This window comes from Pterocles gutturalis, unplaced genomic scaffold (genome assembly GCF_000699245.1).
Source record: "Pterocles gutturalis isolate BGI_N339 unplaced genomic scaffold, ASM69924v1 scaffold26902, whole genome shotgun sequence".
Classification (NCBI taxonomy): domain Eukaryota; kingdom Metazoa; phylum Chordata; class Aves; order Pterocliformes; family Pteroclidae; genus Pterocles; species Pterocles gutturalis.
In genome coordinates, this window is record NW_010113568.1 from 436 (window position 1) to 937 (window position 502).

The 502-nt window shown below is 57.6% G+C and overlaps 1 protein-coding gene across 1 annotated transcript in view; it reads right to left on the reverse strand.

Moving 5' to 3' along the window:
* Nucleotides 1-250, reverse strand: part of LOC104462571 (dynamin-2-like) — a gene marked incomplete at both ends in the record, with an annotated part of 515 nt that extends 265 nt beyond the window's left edge. Inside the window, one exon of the mRNA XM_010074560.1 lies at nt 47-250. Coding sequence (XP_010072862.1) covers nt 47-250 — 204 coding nt within the window. The remainder of the gene's footprint in view (nt 1-46) is intronic.
* Nucleotides 251-502: the final 252 nt, after the last annotated feature.

Here is a 502-nt window from a genome sequence, read left to right on the forward strand (position 1 = left end):
CATCTCCCCGTCCCCGAGCCGGGCGGGACGCCGCACCCGCTCTTACCTTGAGGATCGACTTCTTTGGCCAGTTTGAGGGCGTCGGAGTTGGCCAGGTCCATGTTGGCCGGCGTGACGGCGAGGATCAAGCTGCTCTCGCGGCTGATGAACTGCAGGATCATGTCTTTGATCTGGTACTCGATGTCCTGCGGCTGGTCACCCACCGGCACTTTGGTGATACCCGGGAGGTCGATCAGAGTCAGGTTCAGCACTGAAATGACAAAAAAAAACCCAAAAAAAACCCCGCAGTCGGCGTCAAGAGCCCGGCGTTGGGATTTCTCTGGATTTGGTGACAGATCCGCGCTCCACAAGCCGTAAAACCCCCCCGGAGGAAAATTCACGGCTGGATTTTGGCCCCAGCAGCCCCCCAGGACAGTTTAAGATGAGCCGGACGCAGACAGATTTTGCTTTTCGGACGCAGGCTGGGCTAAACCCAGGTATGCAAACGGGGGATTTTTGGCTT